At 37.3% G+C, this 27,155-nt stretch overlaps 3 protein-coding genes across 3 annotated transcripts; 2 read left to right on the plus strand and 1 right to left on the minus strand.

Annotated features, from left to right (window-relative positions):
- Positions 1-1,233: 1,233 nt before the first annotated feature.
- agt (angiotensinogen) lies at positions 1,234-6,058 on the plus strand. The gene is made up of 7 exons (XM_015385199.1): positions 1,234-1,354; positions 2,317-2,750; positions 3,611-3,977; positions 4,063-4,187; positions 4,292-4,440; positions 5,315-5,471; positions 5,547-6,058. The coding sequence occupies exons 2-7, from the start codon at positions 2,340-2,342 to the stop codon at positions 5,721-5,723; spliced, it is 1,386 nt and encodes a 461-aa protein (XP_015240685.1). The 5' UTR covers positions 1,234-1,354; positions 2,317-2,339; the 3' UTR covers positions 5,724-6,058.
- Positions 6,059-8,578: 2,520 nt separating this feature from the next.
- cog2 (component of oligomeric golgi complex 2) lies at positions 8,579-21,860 on the minus strand. Its single transcript, XM_015385186.1, has 18 exons — positions 21,707-21,860; positions 20,581-20,742; positions 18,282-18,347; positions 18,115-18,195; positions 17,841-17,944; positions 17,492-17,600; positions 17,105-17,284; positions 14,796-14,920; positions 14,407-14,533; positions 14,173-14,312; positions 11,984-12,045; positions 11,749-11,900; positions 11,403-11,588; positions 11,047-11,119; positions 10,337-10,479; positions 9,562-9,701; positions 9,242-9,425; positions 8,579-9,132 (listed from the first exon to the last, which is right to left on the minus strand). Exons 1-18 carry the CDS (start codon positions 21,761-21,763, stop codon positions 9,034-9,036), a joined length of 2,190 nt encoding a protein of 729 aa, XP_015240672.1. The 5' UTR covers positions 21,764-21,860; the 3' UTR covers positions 8,579-9,033.
- Positions 21,861-21,905: 45 nt separating this feature from the next.
- Positions 21,906-25,104, plus strand: LOC107091345 (THAP domain-containing protein 6-like). The gene is made up of 5 exons (XM_015385198.1): positions 21,906-22,268; positions 22,410-22,605; positions 22,706-22,813; positions 23,033-23,237; positions 24,559-25,104. The coding sequence occupies exons 1-5, from the start codon at positions 22,189-22,191 to the stop codon at positions 24,561-24,563; spliced, it is 594 nt and encodes a 197-aa protein (XP_015240684.1). The 5' UTR covers positions 21,906-22,188; the 3' UTR covers positions 24,564-25,104.
- The last annotated feature ends 2,051 nt before the right edge of the window (positions 25,105-27,155 follow it).

A 27,155-nucleotide genomic window follows, 5' to 3' on the forward strand; every position in this document is an offset into this window, starting at 1 on the left:
GCTTTTCATCAATAAGTGAAAAAAAAAGAAAAGTGAAAAGCCCTTTGGGAAACTCCTCCAACTCCCATTGTCATTGTGACACAGCACACACAAGTGAACACTGCACACCATGAAATTGCATTTATGCCTCACCCGTGCAATGGCGCCCCAAGGGAGCAGTGTGGCGGGACAGTACCATGCTCAGGGTACCTCAGTCATGGAGGAGAGCGCTGGTTAATTACTCCCCCCACCAACCTGGCGGGTCGGGAGTCGAACCGGTAACCTTTGGGATCCAAGTCTGACACCCTAACCGCTCACAATAAATATTTAATGACATATAATAATGGTGGTAATGGTGATTTTTCTTCTAAAAGAAATATATAAAATAAGTATTTATTAAATTATGTTTTTTTGTTTTTTGGAAGCTGTACGGACATAAAAATCTAAATAATTTTTGTGGCCTTTTTTGCAACAATCGTATCATATCGTTTTTAGACATTATTGACCAGCATTTTAGTATTTTTCCACTGGTGCTTTAATTTATTTATCTTTGTGATATGCTCAAAGTCTGATATTGGACCATTCCCTTACAATTACCCCAATCTTTAGCTCCCTTAACAGATTCTCATTTGAACTTAAGCCAGGACTCTGGTGAAAGTAAGGACCGTGCACAAAGTAAGGACCCATTTATACGAGGATGAGATTAAGTGTAACCGTAAAGAGAATTGGTTGTTTAAGCTTTGGATCCAGAGTCAGCATTTTGCGAGAGAATAAACAATAATTTTTGTGTGACACGTGACGATGTTGTAGCTCAGATGAGATCAACAGCAATCAGAACACAAATGGTATTTATTCCTGCAGGGTTGTTTATTTTTTGGTGTAACCTCCAACGAGAACTTCAGACATTAATTTCTCTGTATGAAAAAAGCAGATTAATTTTTGTTTTCTCTTTTCTCATCACTTGCACCTCAGCGTCAACATTATGACGTTGATATCACTCACTGGTTTATTTGCTTTGGCCCCCATGCTGATGAAAACTACTTCCATCCTGCTGGAAACAAACATTTCCACCACATGATGGTATTTCAGACAGAATAACAACATTGAAAAAAAATACAAACAAGTTGAAGTGTTTCCTGGTAAACTTATGGAATTTTACCCCCCTCTCTTACTTCTCTCTGTCAGACCTCCTGATAAATCTATTGCAGTTGCTCATCAGTACAAGGCGAACTATGATTCATGACAGTAAAGCCCCTGACTCAGTGTATCTTTGGTTAATGTGTAACCAATGCTGCTGACCAGCTGGACATAAGTAAAGGAGCAGAGTACAGAGGACCTCATTCTGAACCTCACTCCTTCACTGCAGACCCACAAGGTAAGTGGAAATGTTGTCTTTATCCCATATGAGATGCATGAGATTTTGAGTCCTATGATGAACTAAAGAGGTTAGATACCTGAAATATTATAGAAAATCTTTGCATTTACAAATTTTAAGTTTGAAAGAAAGTTTTGTTTGATGGTAAAGTGCAAAAAGAATACACTACGAATACAAAGTGTTATTGTCTGAAGGTTAGTTTGATATAAATCATTGCAGCTCAGTAATGTTCTCAGTTACAGAGTGGCTGTTTGCACTTTAGGCGCCGTCTTTATTGATCAGAAACCAAGGCCGTGTTCTGTGCTGCTGCGCGTCTAAACAGCTGAGAAAAACACGTTTGCACAAGAGTCCATCAGTCCACACATTCAAATCAAGAGATAAAATTCTGTTGTTGTTTTTTTTATTATTATTATATTCACGTAAATTTTACATATAGGCTTGAATATGTATACCCATACTATTATTACATCTTTTTCAGCAATTTGCAAGGAAATTACACGCTCTTTGAATTCATCAATAATCCTGGAATCATGCCTCTGGCTGGATAGACTGCCACTATTGGTAGAATTAGAAGAGTGCTATCAAATGGCTGGTATACAACATTCCTAAATCCCTTAGGATGTTTATTTTTGTTTATGTCTCATAGGAATATCCATCTTTTTTATTTCAAAAGTAAACTATAATTCCTAAACAATGATACACCTGTCAATATCCAGTCTGTCCCAAAGCTCAAACAAAGAAAGGTAACTGAGCTGTCTGTTAGCTCGACCTGAATCCGTCAGTCAGCCTTTCCAGCTGACCTCTCAAGGACCCAAAACCAGATGTAGCCAGAGTTGTGATGAAACCAGTTCTTATGACCCTATTCCAGTTTTAGATAAACTCAAGTTCAATGTCCCTATAGAGATGGTGGTTTATGACATAAAACACGATGTACTGAATAACATGTATGTGTTTACCAACAGAGAAACAATCATCAAAAGGAAAAATGCTACGATCACATGTGCTGGTGGCCCTGATATGTTGCTCAGTGGCTGGAAGCCAAGCCAACCGTGTCTACATTCACCCCTTCCATCTTTTTGCTGTTGAGAATGTCAGCTGTGAGACATTGCAGAGCTCAGCTGATAAACCCTTTGAGACAATCCCTGTGGGATCCCTTGACATCGAGGTTTTGACCCCAGACAGCAGAGACCTTTCTCTTTTGGACACACAGAAGCAGAACATGACAGAGAGGACCGCGGTCCTGTCTGGACTACTGAACCCTCTGGGCCTGAGGATGTACCACGCTCTCAGCAGGAAACAGAACAACACCAACACCCTTTTGTCTGCTGTCAACACTTTCGGATCACTTGTTGCTTTCTACCTAGGAGCTTCTAAGAAGACGGCACGCTCTTATCAGGTGCATGTCTTTGAATTGTTATACACAGGTAGTTTTGGGACATTTGTATTACTGTAATTTTTGGACTATTAGCCGCACCTGAATAGAAGCCGCAGAAGCTAAATTGCATGATTTGTACATATACAAGCCGCACCAAACTATAAGCCGCAGGTTTTTTATGTTTAAATACCATATGATTTGTGCACAGAGAGGATTGTTGGGAAAGAGGAAACTGTTTGGGGAAGCTTCTAATTTTATTTCTACCGGTACGTTTGTTTTCCATAATGAGGGTGTCACACAAACTGTCTTGCACTCGCAATGTCTGTCTTTCTCGCTGTTGTTCTGTCTCATACCACTGGCGGTAGAAGTCTGCGGTAGAAGTCGCGGGAATGCGGTATTCCTCCGCATTCCCGCGAGCAGCTACCGTACTTCTGTGTTGAAGCAAATGTGACGTCAACATGGTGGATGGTAAAATCAATAGATGTAGGTATTACCCTAGTGGCCGTTAGCTGTAAAAGTCCATAGATAAGCCGCATGTTATATAAGCCGCAAGGTCGAAAAATTGGGAAAAAGTCACAGCTTATAGTCCGAAAATTACGGTATTACACTGGGGGAGTGGTGACCTAGTGGTAAAGGCATTGCGTTTGGGTCCCAGAGGTCCTGAGGTCAAGCCCCACTCCCACGGACGCCACTCTGAGTCCCTGAGCAAGACCCTTAACCCCACACTCTTCCCCAAGGGAATGGCTTAAATGCAGAGAGTTAATTTCGTAACTTTTTACTTGTGACAGTGTAATGACAATAAATTTGAATTCTTTTCTATTATATGTTTGGAAAACATAATTTAGTTTTAATTAAAGGATAAAATCCTTTGCTTTCTTTAGGAATTCCTTGGCCTCAGCAGTGGTACCGACAGAGAGGACTGTGTATCTTTAGTAGATGGACATAAGATCCTCAGTACACTACAAGGCATCAACTCTCTAGTCGACGATGGGCCTAGAGATGAAATCACTACCCAGGTGTGGGCTTTTCCTCGCAGTGATGCTCAGCTATCCAGAGACTTTATTCAAGGAACACAGGACTTCTCAGATCAATCTTTTAACCGAGGTGTGGACTTCTCAAAGCCTGAAGAGGCAGAGACCCTGGTGAACAGCTTTGTGCAGAAGACGTCAGATGGAAAAGTGAACAATGTCTTCAAAGGCCTGCACCAAAGCAATAACCTTCTGTTCCTGTCATCCTTCAGCTTTAAAGGTTTGCTCCTAGTTTCCAATTTAATTATAACAGTAATTACTGACCTAATTAAACCTGACTTTGTTTTCTGTTTGTTTCTGCTAAGGTAACTGGTTGACAGCTTTTCAGCCAGATAAGACCTCCATGGAAGAGTTTCATGTGGATGAAACAACAAAAGTGATGACTTCAGTGATGACACGCACAACTCACTACCACTACCTGAACGATAAGGTACAACGTCTTCAAAGTTTCTCTTATTTCGTGTATTCATGGGCTAATGATGCATTAGATGAACATGGAATTTGAATTCTCTGCTTTATGCTGTTTCATTCAAGGTGAATAGGTGCACTGTTGTGAAGCTGTCACTCAGTAAAAAGTCCTACATGTTACTCATTTTACCTCACAAAGGAAATACCCTCGATCATGTAGAATCCAAACTGCTCACCAACCTCATGCATGGCTGGCACAGGAACCTCCAGGAAGGGTGAGAGAAGAGATTTGATCAAACTTGTGTTCTCCTGTTTTCTCATGCTAAATTTAGCACTGAAGGTGTGGTGTTAAAAAAAAACAAGGTGAATTTGCTGAACGCTGTGATGCTCGCTGCTATAAGAAGTGCAAGATAATAACAGGTTTCTTCCTATCTCACTAATTTAAATACCAAAATAACATTTCCACCAGTAAAGGTCAAACAGCCAATGTGTGCAGCTGGTTTAATTAGATAAAAATGGCCAGAATTTCTATTTAAAAGCTTATATGTGAATATTTTATTACATTTTATATTGGAAGATGTCATATTGAGGGCTACTCTGCAACATCTGTCTTTTCCAAAGTGGAATTTCTGATTTTGGCAGCTTTCTTGCTGTATTGGTAAAAACAGGATAAAACACAACATATTAAAAGTCTAAAAACAAAGAGATTTTGTATTTGTTCTGGTTAGCTACTATACAGGAGGATCATTTGTCACTTGCTATTTTATGCATTTAACCAACAGAGGAAGGTTTTCATAAAGGATATTTTCATAACTATTTTCAAAGGGTTTAATGGCAAACCAAAGCAACTGTAAAGAAAATGTTTCTATCAGCAATTTCACAATGTCTTGTCTGCAGAGCAGCCATACTGGGAGATAAGATTGGAACGCATAAAGCTCTTGGCTCTAGAAAGTTACAATTGTGGGTTTATTGGGCATTTAATGTGATTTCAAATAGGATTTTAAACAGAACACAGTTTTGCAGTCATTGTAGAGGGGCATCTGTCTCAGTTCTTCAATAAATCTGTGTAACAGAAACAAAGTTCTTGACTGAAGGAGAAAAGATTTAGATTATACACTTTCTAATTTTTAGATATTTTTTCTTTCTTAGTTTGTTGGAGCTGTCTCTCCCTAAATTCTCCCTGTCTTCTGTGATTGATATCCGCGACCTTCTGATCACCATGAATCCGCCTCTTGAGCCCACACTGATTGGCTCCCAGGCCGAGTTCAGCCGGATCAGCGACATCAAACCTTTCTCCATAGATAAGGTAAACTAGACGTACAGTCATGTTCATCCAGTCGGTGTGTGTGTGTCATTAATAACTCCTTCCCTCCCATGTCAGGCAATCAACAATGTGATGTTTGAGATGTCAGGAGATGGAGCAGAACCTCAGGACATGGTCCCAGAACCAGGCATCGCTCTGAAGCTGTCCATCAACAGGCCGTTCTTTTTTTCTGTTATAGAGGAGTATTATGGATCCATACTGCTGCTGGGCAAGATCATCAACCCCACTATTTAGAGGTGTTTAATACTGCTGATGCATCTGAAAAGAATGTTCAAACGGTAAAAAAGAGAGATGACGCTAAAGCCAAATAACTCTTATAGTATTCAACAGTGTTATGGTTATTAAAGGTCAGCACACACAGTTACTGGAATCACCAGGATTCCCTTTATATTATTTATGGATAGATTCTTTAGGCTGACTTCTTACTGCCGACTTGATTAAAACCTGTTAGCCTTTGTTTTTGGAAATATTTACATTTACTATAGTTTCAAATAAAGTAGTTATAGTTTACTATTTGAAGTTAATGCCTTGAAATATTGTAATTAAGAGTTTATTTTTGTTTATTTGTGATAGCCTAAATAAAACTTTAACCATTCCCAAAGGATGGCTCATCTGGGTTTGTTTTTTTTTTTGTTGTGACCATTTAAAATCCCAGAAAACTGACTTGATTTAAAGTCCTAAAACATACCACAGATTTTATTGAATAAGGATTTGTCACACCAAAGTTCTTCAGATCAAAGAGATTTTAAAAGTAGAAAAAGTTAGCCTGGGGAAATAAAATAAAAAATTACGTCACACTTATCCCTGCTGGGGCAGCGAGGGGTGCTGTTGCCTATCTCCAGCTGTCTATGGGCGAGAGGCGGGGTACACCCTGGACAGGTCGCCAGTCCATCACAGGGCAACACAGAGACAAACAGCCATTCACACACACACTCCCACCTAAGGAGAATCTAGAGAAGCCAATTAACCTAACAGTCATGTTTTTGGACTGTGGGAGGAAGCCGGGGAGAACATGCATGCAACGGGAGAACAGACAAGACCCCAGGCCGAGAATAAAACACAGAACCTTCTTGCTGCAAGGCAGCAGTGTTACCCACTGCTCCACTGTGCAGCCCTGAAATTATAGAAACGATCATAAAAATGCACTTTTTAAATATTTTAGATGAAAAGAAAAGCTGGTTGTCCCACTGAGCATTTCCCTCTGTTCCCCATTGTGACCCATTCTTATCTGCAGAGTTCTGATAATAAATCTGCTACAGAGTTTGAGTGTGAATGACCCCTTTGAGATCAGACTCCAGAAATGTAACTGAAACTCTCTTTCAAATTTTATGTCAGTGACTTTTTCCTCATCTTTTCTTGAATCTCTTTATATCTCTGCATTATGCATTCATAATCGAGACCTTCTGGGTCCTACTTCATTTCGTTAGAAAGGTCTTATTTAAAGGTATAGTGAATTTTTGAAAAGACCTGCCCTCTCCCCTTTAAAAAAAAAAAAAAACACATGCACAACCCTGTAACTGCCCCTGAGGGGGAACGCCTATTTAACACGTAGGAGAGCATGCATGAGCCCATTTCTCCTTGTGCACGCTCTGTTTAAAAGTTGCTGTTTGCATCGCTCATACAAGCTTACTTTTCAGAATAAGATTAGCAGTTTTTCTACTATGTCAGACTCACCAACAGTAGGTGAAAATGGGGATGAGCGCATAAGACTGTTTTACATAAACATATCACCACACTAGGACCACTTATTTTGATGATCCACCTGAAAAAGAACATCCTCCACTATACTTTAATGTGATCTCTTAATTCTACAGATCCTTCAGTAATCAGGCCTTGGGGAGGTTTGTGAAACTCAACCAAGCTTTCTAAAAGATTTCTTAAGAGCTGATGATTTTTTTCAAAGAAGGCCGAATTAGTCCAACTAGATTTTTTTATTATTATTTAATATTAAATCAACTTAAAATCCTTTTTTTTAATGAAGGTATGCATTTCCTCTGGTTACCTTTGCCCAATATGAAAAATTAGTTTGAGAATCTTAAACCTTAAAGAGCAACTAAAACCAATATAATAAAAACCTGCAAATGGGCACAAAGCTTTTCACAGCTCTGTAAATAGAGGCGTAAAAAAAAATGAAAAGGAAAAAAGATGCTTTGCTCTGGCCTACAAATCTGTGTTGATAATGATAAAGAGAGTGAAGCATTAATGTTGCAGTAATCTGAGCTGAGATAAGGTCAAAAATGTAAACAAAAAAAAGTTTAAAGAACAGTTGAAACAAATTCAACAATCGCTCCACATTCAAATTTTAGAAAATGATTTCTGGATAATGATTGCTTTTTGTAATAATCAATTTCCAGCTGAGGAATTTAATTACTCATTTAAGAACAGACTCACCAAATCTATCATCTAGCTGGCAGGCAAAATCTGAGGCAAAGGTTTTAATATGGCTAACTAATTCTAAAATAAAAACAATCTTTGAAAATATTTTGAGCATTTTGTTTTTCCATCTCAAATCAAGAAAAAACATAAATATGTTTCCTGGAAGTTAATATAAATTCTAAATATAATCATATTATTAACTGGGTCCTAACAAACAAAACAGATCCCAGCCCCATTTTATGTTATTACCCAAGAAAATATGTAACAAAATATATAATATTTAATCAAATATTTTTATGTACTACTAGCAATGCACTCATGGACCACATGAGGTATGAGTACCCCAGTTCGGGAATCACTGCTCTACACCCACTGGTAATTATTGTAGAGGATGTATAATGCTGTGGGCCTATTTCCCTTCCAAGTTCTTTAGAGGCCTTAAACTCTTTAAAGTATAAATAATATAATGTGGAGTCTCTATGTTTAGATTACATTGTTGGTCTAAAGCATGGGCAATTGTAAAGAAAAACAAAACAAAGCTTTAAAACCAAAAATCAATGTTCTTTCTTAGTTATCAGTCCCAGGACACATCTTCACTAAGGGTTAAAAGAACTGGCAATTCCACTACAGATTAACTGAATCTTCTTGCTTTGCTAAATGACACAAAGGCAGAAATAGTAATTGAACTTCTAGAAAATGTATAGAACCATGTGTAGCTTGAGAGACAATAAGTGGATTAATAAATAGACCTTAAATCATGAGATAAACATTTCACTTTATTCCTAAATTCTTGATTTAGAGTCCTTAGTTTTCATTTCTGATTATTCCTCATCAACACCAAAATCATTCCATTCAGATTAAACAGAAATTACATAAACAAGCCGTTACCGACTTTAACATTTACAAATAAAATTATTTTTACAAATATTATAAAGCCAAAAAAAAATCTTTCAAGTAGTTGGTACAGAACAAAAACACTATACAGTAGTATATATGATCCCGCAGTAACATTCCGTCTCTTGTATTTATGTGGCCAACAGGAAAGTCTGTTCCTCTGTGGTTCTAGGGGAACCACCTCCACCTACACCAGATAAAACTTTTACATTTCCACATCTCGAGAGACTTTAGAGGTGTGCAGGATGTTTATCGTCATTTTAGAGTGAAGGTTCTACTGGCTTTGTTCTGCGAGCTCTCGAGCCTCTTTCACAAGCTCCATCAGGGTGGAGAACATGGAGATGTCAGTCGGCTGGAGGCCCATTTTCTGGATCTGGAACAGAAGCAAAATTTGACACAGTAACTTAAAGCTAAATTATTTCCTTCTCTTTTGAGGTGTTGATAAGTAAGTGTGATCATTTGTATATTAAAGTGTCATTTACCTGTTCGCCCAAATATTCAACATCCAAGGCCAGCTGAAGGCGAATCTTGCTGTCATCTGTTGGTCCACCATTGGCTCCTGTTGTAACAGCAGTTGTTGCACCCTTTCTGGCTTGTTTCAGACGTTTCAGACTGTCTTCCATCTTTTTCACCGAGCTGAGCACCTCTGAGATGGTCTCATAGTACCTGAACATATGATGATAAACCGTTTGATAACTTCTAGTTATTTTGACAGAAATAACTGATTACGTGAAATTCCTTCAAGAAATAACATCTTCTGTGTCTGGGCTTTGTTTTCTCTACATTTGTGGGTGAAACCTACTTCTGTGTGCAGTCACACAGCGTAACTCTGAGCCATTCTTCTGCTGTTTTGGGGTTGACCAGGCCTGTTGAGTCTGTTAGGAGCTGGTGTAATGGCCGTAAAGCGTTGTCCATATATGCTGATGCACGTACTGGCAAATCCTTCAAATGGGGAAATTCAAATAAGTCAAATCAGGAAAAGCTATCACATCTAGAGCAGAATAAAACTAATATATTACCTGTGTTATGATACTTTTCAGATATGCATGTTGCCTTTGCCAACATTTACTTATATTTGAATAAAGAAAATCAACACTGCATATCATCCTTAATATGTCATGTGATGTGAGGCATGGAAGTGGCTGCATCATGCTATGTAGGTGCTTTTCCTTAGCTAGGACAAGGGCTACGATGATATGGTTTGCATAAACCCTGCCAGAAATTCCTTTAATGTCAATGTGAATCATTTTGGTTTATTATACATTTTACAAGGCAAGTTATTTGGCTTCTACTTTCATAAAAAAAGACTGATAGTCATTTTAAAAACCAAGGCAATAGTTAAAGCCTTTTAGGACTTTTCTCTTTTAATGCACTTCAAAATAAATGTATTAGTTTCCACTTTCATTAATATTAAGGGGAATTATCCTGTTATGTTTCTTTCCCCCCCCCAAAGAAACAGGACAACTTCATGTAAATATTTGAGTCTCTATTTGCAGCAAATTACTCTAAAAGAAACATTTTGCAAAAGACAAGGTTTATGATAAAATGGGGGGAATCAGGGGGAAACATCCACCTACTTTATTGGTCCTGCGGTAGAGTCGTGGAACCTCTGAGGCGCTTTTCAGGAAGCGGCAGCAGCGTTCAGTCAGATGCTGCGTCATCTTGGTGTTCAGAGATGGAATACTGCTCGACAGGCTGGCCTTAGAGTCTGAGAGAGCGTCTAAAAGGCAGAGAGCTTTGTAAATATCCAGGTATCCTCAAGATTAACCAGCTGCTCACTATGGGACCCGGCTTTGAAAGCTAATGATTTAAAACAATATTTAAAATCTAGTCTTAGAGTTAAATTCCCTGAAGCATTGGGAAGGGCAACCAGTTTAAACTCTGCAAAGTCTGTGAGCAGAACGCAATGACATACTGTGGCGATCCCTGAATACAGGAACATCCAAAAAGACTCAACTTTATAATTCATGAGCATAAGGCATAGAGATTCATTTATTCATTTGAAACTGAGGCAGAATGAGTTAAAACACTAAAGGCTGCGCGACTTTACCAGGAAACCAACAATAATTTTATTACGTTTCCCAACAGGTTTCCCTTGTATATCATAAAGATGTTTCGGTTTGTTAGATGTAATTCAACATCATCTTTTTATAGTATAACTAAAAACAAAGAGAAAAATATGAAAGATATTCATAGCTCGGGTTTACTTTCTTCTTTTTGGATTTAAATAAACCAGATGAAATGGAGCACAGAACTGATCCCGTTACGCTCTCCATGGCCGGCTTACCTTCAACAACAGCAAAGTTTTTCATCCCCAGAGCCTCTAATCGCTGCCTGACCAGCTCTGACAATTCTGGTATCTAAACAGGAAGAAGATCATTTGTGTAAATAGATTTAAAAAAAAAAAGATTTCACAGCCCATACAGATGTTTGACATTCCCACAGGTCAGCAGCTATACAAAAACAATCAGAAATGGTTTTCTTTATGGGGACTGCCAGACCTTCCTTTCACATTTCAGTTTAGCACTTTGTTTAGATCTATAACCTAAAATCCCATTATGATACCTTGAAGTTTGGTTCTGTAAACAGATGCATGACACTGTGTGATTAAATAAAGGTGTCTGTGTATTTAGGATGATGCACCTTCTCCTGCAGCCTCTGAATATCAGCAGCGATATAAACCAGCTGTTTTGTGGAGAGAGACGCTGGGCCTCCGCTCTCACTGCCGCCTTCATCCATCGACGTGCGGCTAGACGTGGAGGAGGCTGAGCTCGGTAGAGGCCTGGTCGGCTCCTTTGGAGCCTCAGGGGTAGGAGTTTTTGTTAACACCTGCGCAGGGAAGAATAAATGACTGAACCACAACCCAGAATAACTCATCTAAACCTAAAATCTATGACATTCTCTTTATGTCAATCTAATATTTTAAGCTTTCAGCTTAAACCAGCACATTATTGCTAGTGCTGCATTTACTTTCTTCTCTGAGGTTTACCTCTTCCAGAAACTTGGCATATCGTGAGTACAGCTGCAGCGTCAGCTTCCAGAAGCGATGAGCCAAGGGTGACAGATACACCTTGTCTGACCAGCACCTTACCAAGCAGGACCACAAAACCTCAGAAACTTGCAGGTGGAACGAACTACCAGCTGGGAAAGAGCAGAAACACAGAGGTATTGTGGGTAACCTATGCTGTGGACACAGAAATTTATATCTGCAGATGAACACCCACCTGGTGCTGCTTCTAATCCTTCACTTATGGTATTCTCCAGCCGTCCAGCTATCTCTCTGTACCTGAGACGGGGAAGTATGGAGAGTGGGACAGGACAACGTGTCATCAGCGCTGATACAAACATTCAACAACATGTGCATGGAAATTTTGGACTTCCCGGAAAAGCCTAGCTGTGGAGGTTTGGGTTGTGAAATAAAGATACGAAACCCAATCTTTGCTTTGACGTGCAGCGCTGAACCTACATGTTCTGCGTTTTACAGTGTTACAGTGGGGGCAACAGGGCTTGTGTACCTTTTTCCACACAGATCAATAACCATTCTTCCAAAGGTCTTGTGTCATTTGTGAGCAAAGTTAAGCAACATGCTGGCATTCATCGTCTATTTACATTTCGCTTTGAATCCTTCTCCACCATGAAACTAACAACCATTAGAAATTTCCCAGATTCCAGTAAAAAAAAAAGAGCCTTCTTCCCATCATCAGTGTCTGCCAAGTTGTGTTTATCTGCAGGGAATGCTGACGGGTCATTCGTTTAATCTGAGTCCAAAAAGCTAAAAGCAGTTTTGCAAACTACACCTAGAGCTGAATGTTCACTTTATTTCACAATGTTTATTGTATTTCAGACAATGACACCTTTACATACTTTCCTCAATGCAAAAACCGCTCCACCTAAAAATCTCTACTAGTTGAGCAAACATTAAACAGAAGCTCCATAAAATAAATGGTTTTACTTTATATTCAGCTAATAACTAATGAACACATCCTCCTAGTTTTGGAAAACTTGGATAATTTCCACCTTTTAATACTCTTTGTGTGACTTGTTGATCATTACACAGCTACAAGCTTCTCTGATTTTTTTTTTTTTTAGGACTCCATGTGACAGGTCAAAGAAAAAAACATTTTGGATAAAAATCTGACCTGGTTTTTCAATCTCTAATACAAATCTTTCTTGTGTGGTGCCCTCAATTTACTGTTACCTTTCCTGAATCTAGTGCAACCATTTTCTTTCAGGAGTTAAATACTAAAGTAGGCCCACTACTGTTCATCTTGTAGAAACAGCTGTTTAGTACAGTGGTTAGAGGTCTGTTAGATATCAAAGACAAAACACAGCATGATGAAGACAAAGGAACTCGAAGAAGCTTGAAGCAGATTTAGGATGCAGGCAAAACCCCAAGAACTAGAGGCAGACAAATACATCGACCGACTGATATTTTGGGCCAATATGCGTTTTCTTTGTATTGGCTGATACATGGTGGCTGATTTATTAGTGCATTCAGCAGCCATGATAAGAGATCACTTGAGTTGCAAGCAGTGCTGTTCCCTCCATTTGCTGTCAATCGCTACTGTTTTGTTGGCTTTTTTAAAGGTTTCTTTTGTTTAAATGAACGGCCATGCAGAAAATGCCCCTAAAAACCAGCAGCACATAATGGGAATCAATTAGACTGATGTCCAAATTATCATCATCTGCCTTTAAAAAAAGCTATATTGGTGAATTTCTACTGAGAAATAAAAGGATTTGTCATCTGAAAAAAAAAAAAAAAATATGACATAATCTTCCACCTAAGATATGAGCTTCCTCCTTGTCAAGGACAGGCATGAATCAGAAAAGCAACCAAAAGGGCAAAGCTAACTCTGGAGGAGCTGCAGGGATCCACAGCTTATACGGATAAATCTACAGACCTAATAACCACTAAAGGAGCAGATGAAACCAAACCTGGTCTGGTTGGTGAAGCTTTAAAATGCTAATGTGATCAAAAACTAACCAAACATCACTGAATATCTTAAGCTCAGAGTGAAATGCGTTAGTTACAGTATAGCGTTTTTCTTAAGCAAGGACAGGGAAACTGATAAGAACTGATGGGAAAATAGGACAATGTAGGTTCATCCTAGATGAAAGCAATAAAGGATTGGGGCAGATATTCACTTTTTGAGCAGCGTAACAACCCTAAACCTACTGCCAACAGCTACAATAGCTCACTCTATTCAACTGATTTACAACATTTGCATTAAAAAAACTGTAATATTTGGTATGTTATGGTATTTTCAAGTAATATTTTAGGCAAAACATACATTTTAAGCTTTATTTGAAATTGGGTGAGTTAATTTTTCTGTCATGACTGCCTGACTCTGGGGGTGTACTGTCTATTTAGCAACAGATCCAGAGGATTAAAACAAATTTGGGCAATATTTACCGTAGCTGAAAGTAGACGGGCAGGTTCCATTTGTTGTTGAAGCTTGTATACGAGGGATGAACTCTTAGTCTCTTCACACTCGCCTGTGAACTGCACTGTTGTTCAAAGCGGCGAACAAAGTCCATGCTAACGCTGTAGCGCTAAAAGAAAGAAAAAACAATGTTTTCCATAAGGAATACAAGATGATTTTACTCAAGACTGTTGTTAACCACTGGCCAAAACATAGATGTATACCTCATAGAATATCTCTGGGTTTCCAGGGTTGAAGATGTAAGCCAACCTTTCCTCTATTCCCTTAATCATCTCCGGCCACACAGAGTTCACCAGGAAATCATATCCTGGAACTGTATCAGCCTTGTCGCTGAGGTACAACAAAACAAAAAAAAGGCTAAATGAACGTTGATTTCAATGTTTTAAATTTTCTATAAGGAAAACATTTTTTTTCATACAACAAACAAAAAAAAAAAATTTCGACCACATTTAGAGCAGAATAAAACCCATACTAAAGGCTGATAATGAACTTTCTAAATTAAGAACCAAAAGATAGAATTAACAACTTAGAAAGGAAAAACAATTTGAATCATTAAAGCATTGAGTAACTTCTATTAGGATATAGATAATACCTGGATATGGCTCCCCCAGTCACCTCTCTAAGCAGTCTACAATGATGAGGAACAAAGTCCAACAGTCTGGAGTACATCATCTGAAGACCGCTTGGATTAGACTTCACTGCTTCTTCAACTATAACCTGAAGGAAAACAGGCGATCTTTGTTACTTACAAGCTGGATATTCAGGATTTCATCAAAATTCTGTATGACAAACTATTCCCCTATTGAGCATAATTTGATACCAAGTTAGTTTTTTTTCCAAGTGCATTAAAAGTCAAAGCACCTCTTTTTAAAATGTCAAGTTTTGTAAACTATTAAAAATATTATTCAGACCAAAACAATACAAATCGAACTGTTTTGCATTTTATATGAGTTGTAGCATGTTAAAATTGAATGCGTTTCATAAAATGCTAACCCTTTTTAACGGAGGATGTTTCAGTGTTCAGAATTAACTATGTCTGATCAACCCTTCCAAAGTCTAGCTGATCTAGTAGGTAAATAAACATGATATAAGTCACTGATATTTTACAGCAAAAAGCTTTTGCTTTTATGTATATCCTCCAAAGGCAAGGGTGAAATATATCAGAGTACTCTGGGATCCTCCTGACAGTCTAAGAACATTAATGCACTTTTTTCTCTCTTTAAATTGATCTAAGGTCTGAGTTGGTGCCTTGATTCCTGCAGAGTAACAACCTGCCACCCAGGACCCTGCAAGGATAAGGAGGTATAGGCTTTAGAAGGATTTTCTATTAGATTTTCTATTTGTTTTTTCCTGACATCTTCTTAGTCAAATTTAACATAAAGAGAAATTCCTTTGAACGAGGGATCTAATTCTTAAAGCTACAGTGTGTAACTTTTAGCGACATCTAGTGGTCAGACTGCAGACTGCAGCAACATGAACATCTCCCCCCCACCGCTTCTCCCCCCCAACAGTACGGCGAGCGTTACGGGACAAAATGTCTTCCACGACGTCCGCATCACCTACCTTCTCAAGTGATGAGGTTTGTTTACATAGATAATTTTACAGATAGTATTTCATTAGTCTGTGTAGGGTATAGATTTCATGTAGACTTAAGATAATAAATATACCCGTTATTTTTTCTACATCGTTGTGACGTTTTGGCGATCTCGCAATCGCTAGTTTGTTGGCTCTGCGCTGCTGTAGCGCAAAGATGTCTGCCTCCATGGCTGCGAGACCCGCTCCTATGTAATTATAAATAACGAATTCTAAGGCAACGCAAATATTAAGGTTAAGAGGCTGAGCTCGTAGATGATGATAAATAACATAGTTATGTATAATATATTACATTTCTGACTGTATATCCCTGTAATTATTACACACTGTAGCTTTAAAGAGTATCAGTCAGAAAGACACAAAAGCATGTAGGTGGTATCATTTTAGTGCATAAAACACCGGGTGGTTAGGCACTACCGAGTGCATAAAATATGGTGCAACAAGGACTGTGCAATATAGCTGAACCATATATCATAATGTAGGCCTTTCATATCAATCAATAGCAATGATTGTTTTTTTTTTTAATTACCTATTTGAAGTAAGGACCAGGGAAAAATTTGGATTTAAAATATAACCCTTTTTTAAATTAAATTTAATCTTCGACCTTAACTTAAATCTAACAAAGGAAGAGACATCCATGGCTCCAGCCTTATCAAAATATTACACTTTGTTCTAAGATCAAGAACACTGCTCTCATTTTATATTAGAATTAAAATGATAACTGTATGTCCGGACAGAGGAACTGTGGTAATGAGATAAACTACTGGGGAAAAAATTTGTTCTGATACTTAACAGGCAGGTAATATTAGGGTGTAATAAACTCACATATCTTTAATGATAATTATCCTAACAATTGCCTTGACCTCAAATCCTACTTAGCTGTGCCCTTAAAAGTTGAGAGGCTAATTCATTTCCATACATCCCCAAGAATGTTGTCTGGTTCTGAATCTGAGTTCAGCTAAATTATAGACCTTTTTAACTGACATATTTTCTATTAATATTGATCAAGTCTCCGCTGGGATACATATTGTGATTGATTTATTGCCCAGTGTTGCGTGTAACTAGCATCCCTGCAAAGTTAATGAATGATAAAAAAGAAAACTTGCAAGAGGGACCTGCAGCATTATCAAAGGAGCTGATGGAGGTGCTGTATAGTAAGGGGCAGGTTAAAGAGCTGTCTTACACAGACAAATATATAATGCTAAAAAAAAACATATATAAATCCCCCCCAACTCTCCATCTGTGGCAGAAAAAAAACAACAACAAAAAAAACAGGCTAGAAACCTTTAAATGTGACTGCATGTGTACCTGGTCCATGTATGGTTTAACCAGAACTTGTCCCACTAAAGCTTCAGCATCTCGAGTTTTGTCTATGGTAGCGTACGTCCTCAGGCAGTGGCGCACCATGTCCACGTTGGATGTCTGCAGACCCTCAATCAACAGACCTTCCAGAGACTGCTGCAGCATGGAGGTGATCCCTGCAATACGCTGTTGGAACACATCAGGCATGGTAAAAAAAAAAAAAAAACATTTCCACTGCTACTCTTTTACAACACTGGCTTCAATAAAAAGCTACGACTCAAATGCAAACAGGTTTTCTGTGTAATAAGGATAAATAAAGGGAGCATCAAGTCATTTGAACTACTGATAAGATCTTTTTATTATTATAGTCTGTTTGACATCTTTGACACTTACAGGTCTGACTTTATCCAGCAATGGCATGCCTTTGCTTTGCACAGCGTGAAACTGAAGCTGGTTGAATTCTGTGGCAATCCTCTCCAGGATCTGACCTGCTAACAAAGGGCTGTTCATACAGAGATATGATCAGTCTGAGAGATATTAATATATAACCAAGCTGAACAAATATCACCCTCTGACATTTATTTGCCTAAACCAGTCCAGCAATATGTCAGTAGGAAATAATTTATTAATATCATAAGTGTAAAAGAAAAATTTATATTCCAAGTCTGCTTTTTGCAAAGTTAGACCATAATTTTAAAAAAAAAAAGTCAAAATCTAATGGGCTTTGTTATTTTTGCTTCACCTGCTGTTTTCCAGAGGATTGGAGTCCTTTGAGCTCTGTGAGTGAAGAATCTTCTCAATCTTCTCCACTGAGCGAACCACTTGAATCAGCCTCAGCACGCACACCTGAGGGATGAGAAAGGAAACATTTAACAAAATAGGGACACAGCTTTTTAATTTCTCATCAGCCTTGTTACATTGGTCATTTTGGCACAAACATGTCTAGGTTGACTCTAGAACCGCAGACAACTTTACCCCAATACAAAGATCGTATTCATAATGGAGAGGATCCAAACCTTTTTTTTCTGTAGGTCTTCCTGTTTGGACAGCTGGTTATCGATGGCCTGTATTACTTCACTCACACAGGAACGCAGACTCTGCAACAAATACAAATCTAAATTAGCATGGACACAAAAACAAGGAAATGATCAAAACATTCCAGATATCTTTAAGGACTCCATACCATAACCTCCTCCCGTAACTGGCCCAATGGCACAGAAAGTTGATTGAGCGCTTTGTCCATTCCAACCTGAAATCATATTCAAATGTAAAAATACTTTGAAATAAAACTCAATGGTGGCTAAAAAAATATGCTAGATTTGGACCCGAGCTAACATTGGCCAGGGTCTGATACATGTTGGTGATGTGTTTAATGCATCCCCATGAATTAAATATTAAATGCAGGAGCAAAGGTTTAAGGAACTCCTTGAGAACAGAATATATGATAAACAGTTGATCAAATTATTACAATATATTTTAAATGCATGTTTTCAAACCATAGTCTAAGGAGCCCTGTGTTAGAGATTGGTAGATGATGCCTGTTTGAGTTTGTTTTAAATTTACTTAATGGTATGGAGACTGTTAGTGTACCACTCGTTAGCAACACCTGCTGGTTTTCCAAAATCATTGCAGACAAACCCAGAATGAAGAGTTTACATTGGCTGACCTATATTCACTAATATTATACATGTGGACACCCAATGAATAATGAACAGAGTCAGTATACATAACTGGCTGATAAAAAAAACAGTAACTTAATAAAATTGTAGAGCCTATATTACTATAAACTATGACAATAAATCTGTCAAATGTGAAATGTTTCTGGATGTGACGAAAAAAAAAATTTAAGACTGAAATAGGGTTTCAAAATGGCTATCAACCAATTTTGGGACGACAATAAACAAGCATGCAGATATTTCACACCAGGGTTTTCCATGTCCAGAGTCCATTGTTGCAGGATTTTGCAGTGACTGTATGTGGTTAAGTTCTTACTTCTACTCCCATGCTCGAATCTGCAAACTAGCTGCAACTCTCTTTCCTTCTGTGAGGTAGCAAACCTGCTTTAAGCAAATGACCGTGACCAGAAGGTCTAGCGTCAGAAAAATCAGTGTCTTACTCCTGTTTCATGTAATGTGACTGAAAGTGAGTGTTTCTGCAATTTGAAAATTCACTTTGTTAAACTGCGATCATATCATACATGCAGGCTTTGTTTAAATCATTTAAGAAACAGGAGACTGTGAAAGTAAGAGAGTCCAAGTGCTTGTATATAAGGTGGGCTGGAATTATTTCAAACTGTGTTTCTTCCCTCCTTTAAGCTGATGAAGATTCTCAGTCATCCAGGTCATAGTCATTCCGTAAAAGTTTAAAAAAAAAACAATCCACTGGACTTGGTTTCCAAGAATTGAAGACGTTTCGCTACCTCTCCAGGAAGCTTTCTCAATTCAAATGTCTGGATCCGCCAGACCGAATATGAGCGGAGTGGTATATGCTGTTTAGTGCAGAGAGGAACGCTCTGATCTTTGTATTGGAGAAACCAAACAACCTCTCCACAGACGCATGGCCCAACACAGAAGAGCGGCCTCATCTGGACAAGACTCCGCAGTACATCTACACCTTGTGGACAAAGGACATTCTTTTGAGGACCAGAATTTTCACATTCTGGATTAAGAAAATAGGTGGTTTCAGAGGGGCGTGAAGGAAGCCATCTATGTTAAGAGAGAAAAAACAACCTTAAACAGAGGTGGTGGACTCAGATTCCAGCTTCCAAAAACTTAAAATTCAGTTATAGAGATGATCCCTTCCGGATATCACCACACCCCATCACAGAGGAACAAAGCACCTCCCCTCTTCAGTTGGTGAACAACACCTCCTTAACAACCGACCATTAACAAGGATAGACAGGTTTTAGGTATTACAGGAGACAATTACAGAGAGTTTTCTTTTTCTTTTCTTTTGTTTTCTTTTGTTTTTACTATGGACCTCTTTTGTGTCTGAAATAAAGATTGATTGATTGATTGAATCCCCCCTTTAACAACCAACCTTCAGAATCATAGACAGCTTTCAGATATTACAGGCTAACAATGGAACCAAACGACCCACTCATCGGTTTCCATTTGCATGTTTCCAAGCAATACAAGGCCTTGTCTACATAAAGACTCAAACTTACTGCGGATCCACACATTTGAATTAAGAAAGCTTCCTGGAGAGGTAGCAAAATGTCTGCAAATCTTGGAAATAAAGTCCAGTGGATTGTTTTTTTTTTACTTTTACGGAATTCCCTCGTTTAAGCACAAATGAGTCAAAAGCTGAGCTTTTTTGACTCCTCAACAGGGAAACAGAACACTTCGCCTGTTTAGCCAGGCCAACAATTACCTTTAATGACCCCCCTTTCATGTATATATGTATACAACTAAACTGCCTCTTCCTACTCTTATCTTTCCATCTGTCAGCAGAAAGATGGGCCGACATTAAAAACTACTGACCAGGTTGGTGGAGAGGTTGACAAAATCTGCATAATCCTTGTTGATGAGCTCCACCATGGCTGTTTTTAGCAGTTTGTAGTACAGCTCCAGGTCTTCTCTCATCTCCTCCAGCTGGACCTGCTTCCGACATTCAGCCACAAACTGGTCGACATCAAAGTCATCCTGGAAGTAACAGCAAAACATATGTCAGTATTGTACTTGCACGGCATTTCAAAAGAACTCTTACAAACTCTACTTTATACACAAACAATTCAACAAAAAACAGGATTTTTGGGTTCTGAAATGAATTTAGCTTTCAAGTTCCTGTTAAAAATTTTCTTCTTTTTCATGTTTGCTGTGTGCAATATATTACTATTTTTTATAATGGTGGCCATCCTTCCATAAACTTCATATTATTGGAATGCTTTACAATCCAATCAATAGATTTGTCCACCTGCTCAATAATTTCTGTGGGTCCTCCTGAGTTATGATCCTTCATCAAAAATCCTCACCTTGCCCAACTTGTCAGATTAGTTAGATTGCATATTTGCTGTATCATTTCATTTTTTGAAATAGGAATTAAACAGCTAATCTGGGAATTATAAAAGTCTAGGGTAAAGTTTTCCCTGATCTAAATTCACTGATGATATCTAAAAAAAAAAATCCTTTATAGTCTTTCCCTTACTGTTTTATTTAAATTGGGAGTAAATGAGGCATAATATGTATATGTATTAATTACATTTACTACAATATAACTATATGTGGTCTTTTTTATTGCCATCGGAATAATGAAGGAGTAAATATATATATGCATATCCAATTTTTGCTTAAAAACGTTCTATTTTACTAATAAAATACTTAACACAAAGTGTGTAAAAGGTAAAGGGTTCAAATATTACTAAAGCTTTAAAGAGCAACATTAGCAGTGTGATAATTTCTCAAGATAAGCTGGTGTTAATGAGTAATATATTTGGCATATAAACATCTACGCTAACTGCAGTTTTTTACGTTACCTGAAAATATTGGCAAAAATGTTTAAACATTAAAAATAAACTTTAAATATCGACTTTCGGCTCGTGTCATGCTAACTTGGTTGACAGGGGCTAACCGTAACGCTCTTGATAACTTAAGTTTGACAAGCTCTCACCTTCATAAAAACATCTTTATCGAAACACAGAGAATCTGGTCCTTTCGGTAGATTCATTTTAGATCACAAACTACAGCTCAGCGCAGTATCCACGAATAAAGATGTCAATTTATTTGGTTAGCAACTGCAGCCAAACTTCCGCAAACATGGCACTTCCCCGTGACACAGCAGCGCCCTCTAAAGGCTGGAGGTTTCATCCGTTTCATCCACCTATGAGACGACGAGGAGCGTTGTTCCGTCGCTTTAGGGAATTTCCCGATTATATATTTTATTCACACATTTTATTCACTTTAATTGGTCGTAAGGATTTAACTCTACTCAAAGAGTGCAACAAAAAATCCCCGATCGTAAAAAAAAACGGTGAGACGCAGTATTTGCTACTCATGAGACGTACGTCTCCGTGTCCGCCATCTTAGGTAGGTCAACGTGGACAGCAGGCGAGTAGAGCATTTTTTTTGTTATAAAGATAACCACAATCTAATATGCCGGTGTCGTGTTCGGCGTATGGCTGCAAAAGCAAACGCACAACGTTAAGTAAACATCGAGGGATAACTTTTCATCAGTAAGTTTATATCTGTTGTAATCAGGTATATTTTGATTACAGATGCAAACCAAAACATACTTCACGTGGTTAACTTCATACACACTCAGTAAATCATTGCTGCAGTTTAAAATGAACATAACATCAATGATGCTTTTGAAGGTTTCCCAAAGATCCTGGACTCAGGAAAGCCTGGATCTTAGCTTCCAGACGGATGGACTTCAAGCCATCTAATAACACAGTCCTCTGCAGTGAGCACTTCACTGAAGCTGATTTTGACCGAACTGGACAAACTGTTCGATTGAGGGATGGTGTAATCCCTTCTGTTTTCACATCTTTTCCAAAACACCTAAAGAAGGTTTGTGCACACAATATTGTTTTAACAAAATATGCATCTAATGCTTAAAGTAATCATGTTTTGTTTTTGTTTGTTTTTGAATGTTTCATTGAATCTGTAGAAGCCTGTTAAAATTCGGTCAACAAGGACATCAAGTCGTGCGTTGGAACCAATCAAGGATCCAGTCCCTGCTCCAAAGTGTCCTGAACCTCCAAAACCGTCACTTTCTGTTAGTATAATCATTTGCATAAGTATGATATAAATGAAACTTTTTCTTGTTTAAAGAACACAATTATTCATGTACGTTTATTGTGATAAACTAACAGAGTTGCACACAGGGAAGAAGTGTAAATCTAAATTATACAGGATTTGAAATGTGTATCTTCCCCAAAATTGCAACTATTCAGAGCACTTTTACATCCAATGTTTGTTCTGATTCCTTTCGTAGGATCATCATTACGCCCTCGATCCTAACCAGATAAAAAAGAAGATATCTGATGCTCACGCACGAATTGAGGAACTGGAACGCCAACTCCGGAATGCTAAGGATCGGGAAAGACGACAGAAGGAAGCTTTAAACTCACTTTTGGATGACCTAGATGCTAGAGGAATGATTTCAGGAGAAATGCAGATCCAGCTGCTCCAGGAATCCGGTGGGTTCATCTATCAGTTGTAAAGGCTTATCAGTTCCAAGAAGGGAAACCCATGATCAGCTATCAGGGGAAGCATTTGACATCATTGCAATTGAAGACAGAATTGCATCTGTGTCCAATGAAAAATTATTTCTTGAAATATGCACACACTAAAAGTAAATTAAAGTGAAAGTGGAATACAGGGACACTACGTTACTAATTTCCATTAGTAAACATGGGGATAAGCTTGAAGATAATTTTAAAAATACTGATCAGTTACCTGTAACATATCATTGGTGCTTTTGTCTTTTACAGAGGTTTAATACCTACAGAGGTATGAATTTCTAAAGCTTCTAAAATAAATCAGATTAAAAAAATATATAAATAAAAGTGCAGACTCAACAAAAGATGACTCCAATAACTCAATTATTTCCAAATTGAATCTTTTTTCTCTTATGCATCAGGTCATAGCTAATAGCTAATTGCCTCGGCTCTCACAGGGCTGAAACAATTCATCGGATTAATCGTGATTGATCGATTATTGAAATAATCAGCAACTAATATAGTAATCGATTAATCATTAACTGGAGTATAGAGGGTACAACATGCCTTTAGCTGATAGAGCAGCAGTTATACCAACATTGCATACAATTTTGTGCGCATTTTGCATTTAGATTAAAAAAACATTTTTGTCGGTCAATATGCCCTATCCAGAACTCCTCAAGTTTTAGTTTCACATGGTTTAATTTTTAAGAAGTCTTCTGCTATAAAGCCTTTTGCTATCCGATTAATCAAAAAAATAAATAAATAAATAAAGAGATTAATCGATTTGTAAAATAATCGTTAATTGCAGCCCTAATTACAATGACAGGCCATCTTCTACTGTCCACCGTAATACTTCAGAATAACAGAGGACCAACACTCCTGCTTTTACGGAGTCGGTCACCATGCATTTGACTAATATCTGCTGCTACTACCCTCTGTAATTATCATGAATGTATTGACAATCATGCAAACCTTTTTTTTCCATAACCGTTTGATAGAAGCATTCAAATAATCTGTAATATTAAGTTTTCGCTAGGTCATACTGTATGGTTGTAGTAAAGCTGCATTATTCTAAGAGAACCCATATAGGGAAAGATGTAGCTCTGTTTGTTTGATCAAATAAATGAATATATCAGGTGAAAGGTGGTTAAACAGTCATATCCATCATAAATCATCATATAATTTGTGTGTTTCTCAGTCTTTCATCTTACCATGTTTTTTAATGTGCGTGGTTGATTTGAAATTCTTTCCTTATAGCCCATAATAACCTATTTTTCTTATTTCTTGTGACTGGCAGATTGAAACATCATGAAGTTGAAGACTTGGTTCAATCAACTGGACAAAAGCTGCAGAGTTCTTAAACTCTCAGCTCCATGCAGTTCATCTCGGCGAGGTTCATTTACTGTTCAACATGAGCTTATCGCTCATTTCAGCCGTCAGAAATTCTGACTATGGAATGAATAATGTACGTTTACAATCTGTTGAATATAAAGATTTATTTTTTGTATGGAAGAACTTTTACAGCCCCAGTGGTCCATCGCCTCAAGGTTCTCGTTTTGGATTGTCCATATCGTTTTATTTGAGAGGACGTTGAGGTTGAAAAAATGGATTCTGAGGTTATCCACAATATTCTATTTTTTTATTTTTTTTATTTTACATGACTGGCTGTCTTTCTGATATTGCAAAGAGAGATGAAGACTTTAGTAAAACTGTTTGAGAAATTCACTTTTGTAATAATAAAATTTTTGTGAAAATCTCAGGCCTTTTAAAGTCTGTTAAAATCTTTCAGTTAAGTATTTTAAGAATGTTTTAATAGTTCAAATTCTACTGAAGTTGTGTTTGGTTTGGTAAATAAAGTCGCTATGCCACATTTAATATTTTAATTACTGACACTTTTTTTTTTCTGGCCTTGATCTTTGTTCATTTTGATATTTTTTCACTTTCAACCATTAAAAACACTATTAACTTAGACGGTTTCATATGACCAATAAAATCAGGTATGTGTCCTTAATATTAAGTATTTTTCACATCTGCAAAAGGTAATTTTAAGCTGACAAATGGGTCTCACTGGAACCTATGAATTTATTGAATATGAGTGAAGTTGTGTTTTAATAATCATTTACACATTAAACATTTGAGTAAGAATTTTTTTTTACTTTAAGTAAATTTATTTAACTTGTATCACTTCAACCATTATTTTTGCTTGTTGGATTGAAGCCTTTTTTGCTTTAATGCCTTACAGCCATACAGTAATGTGATGTTTGGTTTTATTAGTAACAAAGCCTGGGAACACTTTCATCTGGATTTTAATCATGTCCATTAAATACATTTCTAAATCAGGTATTAAATCAAAAAAATAACTGAGTAACAATGGTGAGCTTCTTTTAGACAAATTTCAATTCATGTAAAGTGTGTATTTTTAGTATCAGGTATAAAATTTGATTGAAGGATTAGTTTACTTATATTTTTTTAAGCAATCAACCAAGCATTATTGCGATCTATAGGTATTTATTTATGTACTTTATATCGGAGGTGTAGCCAGGCAATAACCAACGTACACTGAGGGGTGGCCGAAAGCGGATAGGCATCAGAACCTCAGGGTAAATGGAACAACCACAACATCCATATTTTCTAAATAAAGACTAAATATACTTTCCTACAGCCTTTGCTAACATATAGGCACATATATATATTTAAACATCAATGCTCTCTAAATTAAAGGTGTAGTGGACAAAATTCAGGTTTTAAAAATTCAGGAGTTCTGGGACGAACATCTTATCAATAATCGTTCTGCATAAAATCAATATTTACATGTACTAATGGCTGCATCAAATGGATAACTCATTATTAAAGTGGTTATCTCTGAAGACTCATATGACTTGCAGAGACATAATTTTCTCTTTATCTCATAAGACAAAACTTATTTCTAAAAGGGCATGAATTCTGTATTTATCATCATTGTTAGTATATTGATGAGCATAATTAACCACAGGGTTTTTGTTGTCAAGTAACTGTTAACATTTGACAATTAAATGTTAAATAAGTTAGAATGTTTCACTCGAGAGTATTACTGCTGCCACCATCTGTAATATAGGGAAACAATGTTAGGGGTGGTCAATTATTGGCTGAGGTTGGCCTTGGCCACCCCTGGCCCTCCATCTAGCTCCACCCCTGCTTTATCTGAAGCACAGTTTTTATCTTGATTTCTGAAATGTTGACACTTGTTGTTTGTAACTTTGTGTAAATAACCAAAATATTTATGAATTTCTGTATTTATTAGAAATGGAATAGAAATATATTAGGATCCTATAGAAAGATACTTGTATTTATTTTTGCTTTTTTATTTTCTTTTGTTATTTACATCTAATCTGTGCCACATGTATTATCTGGAAATACATCTATATATCTTATTATTGTCCAGGTAATGCCACATTTTACCCATTACTGATCCGCATTCGTTTTATTATTATTACTCCTGGGTTTTAAATCTACTCATTTATACGGAAGAGAATTCGGGCCACTGAAAACATTTAAAAAGAGTTAACTGATTTTTACATTTTATTTTAGTAGTAAGCTTCTACTCGGAATTCTTACTTTTTTTCTCAGAATTCTGACTTGAATCTTAGAATTCTGACTTTTTCCTGATTTCTTACTTTTTTTTTTCAGAATTCTGACTTTTCTCAGAATTCTGACTTTTCTCAGAATTCTGACTTTAATCTCAGCATTCTGATTTTTTTTTTCTGAATTCTGACTTTTTTCTCAAAATTCTGACTGTAATTTCATAATTCTGACTTTTTTTCTCAGAATTCTGACTTTAATCTCAGAATTTTGGATCTTAATGTCACCATGAAGGAAGAGATGTGGGAGCACTTAGCTTCACTGACAAAGATGTGA

The sequence above is a fragment of the Cyprinodon variegatus genome, unplaced genomic scaffold, assembly GCF_000732505.1.
Source record: "Cyprinodon variegatus isolate N-32 unplaced genomic scaffold, C_variegatus-1.0 Scaffold333, whole genome shotgun sequence".
NCBI classification, from domain to species: Eukaryota; Metazoa; Chordata; class Actinopteri; order Cyprinodontiformes; family Cyprinodontidae; genus Cyprinodon; species Cyprinodon variegatus.

Coding starts and splice junctions, on each gene's coding strand:
- cog2 (XM_015385186.1), bottom strand. CDS start 21,763: ATGAATCTACCGAAAGGACCAGATTCTCTGTGTTTCGATAAAGATGTT. Junction 17,601..17,840: donor AATCCTCTGGAAAACAGCAG/GTGAAGCAAAAA, acceptor CTGTATGAACAG/CCCTTTGTTAGCAGGTCAGA. Junction 11,901..11,983: donor AGGATTAGAAGCAGCACCAG/GTGGGTGTTCAT, acceptor GCTCTTTCCCAG/CTGGTAGTTCGTTCCACCTG.
- agt (XM_015385199.1), top strand. CDS start 2,340: ATGCTACGATCACATGTGCTGGTGGCCCTGATATGTTGCTCAGTGGCT. Junction 4,188..4,291: donor ACCACTACCTGAACGATAAG/GTACAACGTCTT, acceptor GTTTCATTCAAG/GTGAATAGGTGCACTGTTGT. Junction 5,472..5,546: donor AACCTTTCTCCATAGATAAG/GTAAACTAGACG, acceptor CTCCCATGTCAG/GCAATCAACAATGTGATGTT.
- LOC107091345 (XM_015385198.1), top strand. CDS start 22,189: ATGCCGGTGTCGTGTTCGGCGTATGGCTGCAAAAGCAAACGCACAACG. Junction 22,269..22,409: donor CGAGGGATAACTTTTCATCA/GTAAGTTTATAT, acceptor ATGCTTTTGAAG/GTTTCCCAAAGATCCTGGAC. Junction 22,606..22,705: donor TTCCAAAACACCTAAAGAAG/GTTTGTGCACAC, acceptor TTGAATCTGTAG/AAGCCTGTTAAAATTCGGTC.